General features: G+C 40.8%; 1 protein-coding gene across 1 annotated transcript; it reads left to right on the plus strand.

The window, feature by feature from the left end:
- The first annotated feature begins 353 nt into the window (after positions 1–353).
- Positions 354–4,716, plus strand: LOC124681402 (DCN1-like protein 4). The gene is made up of 10 exons (XM_047216328.1): positions 354–526; positions 2,485–2,569; positions 2,874–2,948; positions 3,034–3,070; positions 3,159–3,242; positions 3,458–3,518; positions 3,595–3,701; positions 3,788–3,853; positions 3,979–4,129; positions 4,440–4,716. The coding sequence occupies exons 1-9, from the start codon at positions 484–486 to the stop codon at positions 4,072–4,074; spliced, it is 654 nt and encodes a 217-aa protein (XP_047072284.1). The 5' UTR covers positions 354–483; the 3' UTR covers positions 4,075–4,129; positions 4,440–4,716.
- The last annotated feature ends 532 nt before the right edge of the window (positions 4,717–5,248 follow it).

Genomic DNA, 5,248 nt, shown 5'->3' on the forward strand with positions numbered 1-5,248 from the left:
TTTCCCCCGGTTCTCCTCTATTGTTTTCTCCCTGCTCATCTCTGGCTACCCGTATCGTATCAAGAAACCAATCATGACATCTAGACGGAATACAACTCAAGCTCTTCTTAACATTCAAATTCCTTCCAAATCAAAATGTTGCAACAGAAGGGCGGAGACCGTAGGGTATCGCATCGCTGAACATCCAAATTCCCAAGGAAGACGAAGGAGATTTCCATCCGGAAGCGGAAACCGTGTCGGCCCAGGTATCCAGCGCGCGTGGGGCCCAGTACGTATCGTAGCCAGGCAGGCCGAATCCTTATAAAGAAAAGGGGGCTCTACCTCTTGGTTCCTCTCCCCTCGACACCAAACTCGTCCAACTCTCAACCCAGACCAGAGCAGCGGCGATAACTCGGCGGCTCCACCGCGCGCAGGGGAGAAGCACCCGGCAGAGGCGTTCCTCCGAATCCGCTCGGGAAGAAGAAGGCGAGAGGGCGGGCCACCATGAGGCGCTCCTCCAAGAAGTCGTCGTCGTCCGCCGCGGCCGGTAAACCTCCCGGATCCTTCCCCATCGCTGTCTTTCTTTTTTGGTCCCGTGATTAGGCTGCCTGCGAGGCCCCGTCGCGCCGGTAGTGCTCGGCGGGTCCCGGGTCCGGTTGCTCTCCTGCGAGATTCGATGTGGTGCTTTTCCTCGGGAAGATCCAATCTCGAGTTGTGCCGTGTGGGAGCGTACCAGGTACGACTCGGTATCAGTCGTTCGGATCGCTAGTTACGAGATCGCAAAGGTCGGGGGTAGATGGAGGGTTTTGCAATTTGATGTGACGGTAAGAGAAGGGTGTCCAATCTTGGATTGCTGCAGAACTGGGTGTCGATTCGCCTGTAGATTTAGGTTCCTAGTGTAAATAGATGGCCATTGACAGGTTTAATTATTCGATTACCTATGCCAGTACTGTTTGTGACCATAGCCAGAGATCAGCTATTTACTGATATCCTGTTCTGCTCTTCTGGTTCGGTCATTATCACCCTAAGTTCCCCGTGTACCTTCTGTTGTAAATCTGTATGCACCTGATTGAGATAGAAATCATAGCCTGGAACTATGGTGAATACTGTAAAAAACAATTCCATCATTCAAACTAATCAATTAGGCATGCTTTTGTACTACCCTCTATATACATTTAAATTAAGGTTTTCTTAGTTTAGTAGGTTTGTATGGCATATCAATTACAGTATATATTGACAATATGTACTAAGGAAAAGAGATTGTTAGAAGACCATGATCTCAAAGACAATGAAAGGAGATGAGCACATCATCTGTGCTTAGTCCTGATAGCAACTGAACTGGAAGGCACTAGAGATTATGCTGCACTACACCAATATGCCAGTCATAAAGTAATTAACTGTCAATGCATGCACTAGAGTACAACCTTCAGTTTCTTTTAATGTAATAATCAGCAAGATTAGTTATTCCCAGTCATCTTGTAGCTGTTCCTATCATATACTATTTTTGAACAATATACTCACTACGTATTGTGCTGTCCATCTGCCAAGCGATTACTTCACTTTCTCCTTTTATCGGTTTCGGTTCATCTCAACTTGTCTGTTTGGTGTTCTTCTCCCATTCATTTGGGGATTCCTTTGCCGCTCTCATGAGTTTTTAGTGCCATTTTGTAATTCTGAATCACCCCAGCAAATATATATTGACAAGCTTAACTTGTAGTTGTGTGTGTGTGTAACTTGAAGTTTCATCAGTAACTCTAAAATAGTTGCCCACTGGCTCAAACTTTTTTCTTAGTTGGTTTTCTTTTTTAGGTTAAAATGTTTGTGTCATGATTTTATCTTAGCTTTAATTATTCTTGTGCTATCTTCTTTCCTAATGGGTTGGAGTAGGAGCTCTCATATTCTCTTTTGAGGGTATGTATATCTGAATGAGTACTAAGCAAACCATTATATTTAGGTGAGGAACAAGTAAATGAAAAACAAAACAGAAAAAGAAAAGGAGTCAGTACAAATCTGACCAGCGGGAAAGCACAACGTGGTGAGATGCACTGATTCCTTTTCTTTCTGTATTACTTGAAAAATCGTTCCTTATCCATCTGGGTGTAAGAATGTGGGTGTGGTGTGTTTGCGTACCTTGACTACTTACGAAGACATGTACATGTTCCTTTTCGGGGTTCTGATTATTGTGTACTAAGGCTACCTTGAGAATCTATTCCATAATGTGATTGGGACTCTAGATGATCCAATATATTGACACTTGTCATGTTATTCAGTTAATCGACCTTGTCCTTGTTTTGTTAGGGACCAATCATTTGATAAGATCTTGTTTGTTATTGTCATGTTATTCAGTTAATTGACCATGTCCTTGTTTTTGCTCCTTCTACAAAATTCTGTCATATGCTGCATATTATTATGCTAAATTATTTAATGTGTTACATGCTATGTATATTGACAGTGAACCGCATGTTACTTAGGTCTATTTGTAGTAACATTGCCATATATTTCCAGGTCCCACTAAAGCTGTTTCCAAGGAAGTAGAACGGATTGACCAACTTTTCTATACTTATGCCGACAGCTCATCCGGCATGATTGAGTAAGTTCTTTCACAGTTTTCTCAAACACGTGTCTGCCTTTATTTTTGCTGCTCATATGGTCCTCCTTATATTTAGATGGAAGTTTTAGATATACCTCCTAAATAGTGGATTAGCACCCATATTAAAACAAGAGCTGTTTTATGTGAATCACTATAAATATTGATGTAATAATTGTCAATGCTTAATTTCTTACTGTGTAAGCTCATTCATTAGTCACATACCATTTTAATGTAGTTATTTGTTGTTTTATTTTCTGTGATGCTATTACACATGAATGATTTGTGTTCTAACTTACTGGAACAGCCCAGAAGGCATCGAAACACTTTGCTCTCATCTTGATGTTCCCCATACCGATGTTCGGATTCTGATGTTAGCATGGTACGCCACTGTTCTCTAAACATGCCTAATGCTGTCCATCTCTTTCTTACTTAATATCTAATACTAAATGGCATATGTGTGTCAGGAAAATGGGCTGTGAAAAGCAAGGTTATTTTACTCTGGTATGCATTATTTTTAAACTGTCAAAAATATTTATCACTATAATATCATAGCCATTTTGTGTTTTGACTGGCAATACTCTGTTTACAGGATGAGTGGAGAACTGGCATGAAAGCTCTGCGAGCTGATAGTATTAGTAAGCTGAAGAAGGCGTTCCCAGAACTGACCCAAGAAGTGAGTAGTTCATAAGAATGTAATTAACAATTAAATATATTTGAAAGGTTTGTATTGGTTAAGGGGGAATAACCTATGGTGAACCCTACCAAGTTAAGTTGAAAAGAATTCAATTGCCAAAGGCTCGTGATTGAATGGAACAACAAGCTATCACTAAATTATGATATTCAGTTGTACTGTAACCGCTTGCTAATAATGTGATCTTCACAAACCAGGTTACAAGGCCTACTAATTTCCAGGATTTCTATCAGTTTGCTTTCCGTTATTGCCTCACAGGTAGTCTCACCTGATATTCTTTTCACACACATTATTTGTTCCTACTTCTGCTAATGCTTACCTTGGTTGTGATCAGAGGATAAGAAGAAGTGTATTGAAATACCAGTTGCTTGTGAGTTGCTGAATCTAGTATTGGGCTTGCAGTTCCGCCCCCAAGTCGAGAAACTTATTAATTACCTCAAGGTAATGATTGATTGCACTTGCTCCCATTTCTTTAGGAGGACTTATATTTTGGTTGATGTACTTATTTATGTTATTTTGTGCTTCAGTACCAAAACGAGTACAAGGTTATAAACATGGATCAGTGGATGGGATTTCTTCGGTTCTGCAATGAGGTCATGTTCGAAATCACCCTATGCAGCATAGTTTTTCCATTTGTTTATGTTTTTGTTCATAGGAGATAATCCTTAACATCATTTCCTTCTCACAATATTGACGTTTTGCATCACTTCTTATTCAGATAAACTTCCCATCGCTTGACAATTATGATGAAGACCAAGCCTGGCCTTTAATTTTAGACAACTTCGTTGAATGGTTAAGAGCAAATAAAAATTAGCTCCCTTATATTCAAGGGGTTGTGGAGATGTCATCCAAAAGTAATACTCGGGAATGTAAGTGAACAACTTGAAACTTGTTTTTATGTGTTACATCATTCTTTCTAGCTCATGCATACTTTGCCACAATTACATTAGAATGTCATGGTATTGGCATGACATTCATTCGAGTGAATGGTGTATTTGTACTGGCAAGTTGTGGTAATTTGTATCAGTTGAGATAGCTGGGACATGGTAACTCGTAAAAAATATAAATATAACAACTTCACAATTTGCAAGCATTTCTATTCAGTTGCTTGCAGTTTGCATTATTAGCAAGCGGTTACAGTTGCTTGCAGTTTATATTCATTCAGTCCTGTTTTTTCAGCACATTGGAGGCTTTTGAAGGGTGCAGATCCAGCTGGTTTGTGAGTGCTGCTTTTGAAGTCTGGTTTCAGGAATCGTCAACCGCCTTGTATTTTGCTTTTTCGCATTTTGATTCTAGAAACAGTTTGCAGGGCCGTTATCTAGAAATTTTGGATGCTTGTGAATGCTCTATTGCTACTATTGCATGCAATGGGTTCTTAGGTGTATAGTTATCAGAGCATGCAAGCTTGCAGGAAGTCTTGAATGAATGGCATGTGTTGGGTGTGGTTTATTTGTTACTTTGCTTGGCCTGCCACGGTAGTTTTGCAGTTCCACTGTTATTGTTTCACACGCTGTTGTTGCTGATGGACCAAAAGTGGGTTTTAAAGTTCGTTTTTGGTGCATCAGCCGCCAGCCCGCTTAAGTCCTGAATAGCTAGTACCTATGCATCAGCCATCAGCCCGCTTAAGCCCTGCATAGCTAGTACCTATTCATCAGCTTCAAACCTTGGACCATGTCTTTTCTTGATCTTACGACATGCATCAGCTTCAAACCCGACCCTGCCCTTTGAACTTAGGACACTCGACAGCTACCCTGTTGTTTCTTGGCTTGGGCAGGATGAATAGCTCCTTGAAGCGCATGCATAACCTCCGATGGGAGGAGCGATGCTGGGTAGGAAGATCAAAACGGGAGAAACTGTGATTCTGGGTAGGATAGGAGGATCAAAGCCGAGAGGTTGGGATAACTGGAGCTTCTGAATGTGTGTGTGTCACAAAAGGCCAGGGTTTTTTGCCAATTTATTTCAAACCATTTTGGTAAGATGAAGTATGC

This window comes from Lolium rigidum, unplaced genomic scaffold (genome assembly GCF_022539505.1).
Source record: "Lolium rigidum isolate FL_2022 unplaced genomic scaffold, APGP_CSIRO_Lrig_0.1 contig_41779_1, whole genome shotgun sequence".
Lineage (NCBI taxonomy): Eukaryota > Viridiplantae > Streptophyta > Magnoliopsida > Poales > Poaceae > Lolium > Lolium rigidum.

Excerpts from the sequence above, each read along its gene's own strand:
- LOC124681402 (XM_047216328.1), top strand. The coding sequence starts at position 484 with ATGAGGCGCTCCTCCAAGAAGTCGTCGTCGTCCGCCGCGGCCG. Across the intron at positions 2,570-2,873 it reads AGCTCATCCGGCATGATTGA|CCCAGAAGGCATCGAAACAC; the intron begins GTAAGTTCTTTC and ends TTACTGGAACAG. Across the intron at positions 2,949-3,033 it reads CGGATTCTGATGTTAGCATG|GAAAATGGGCTGTGAAAAGC; the intron begins GTACGCCACTGT and ends TATGTGTGTCAG.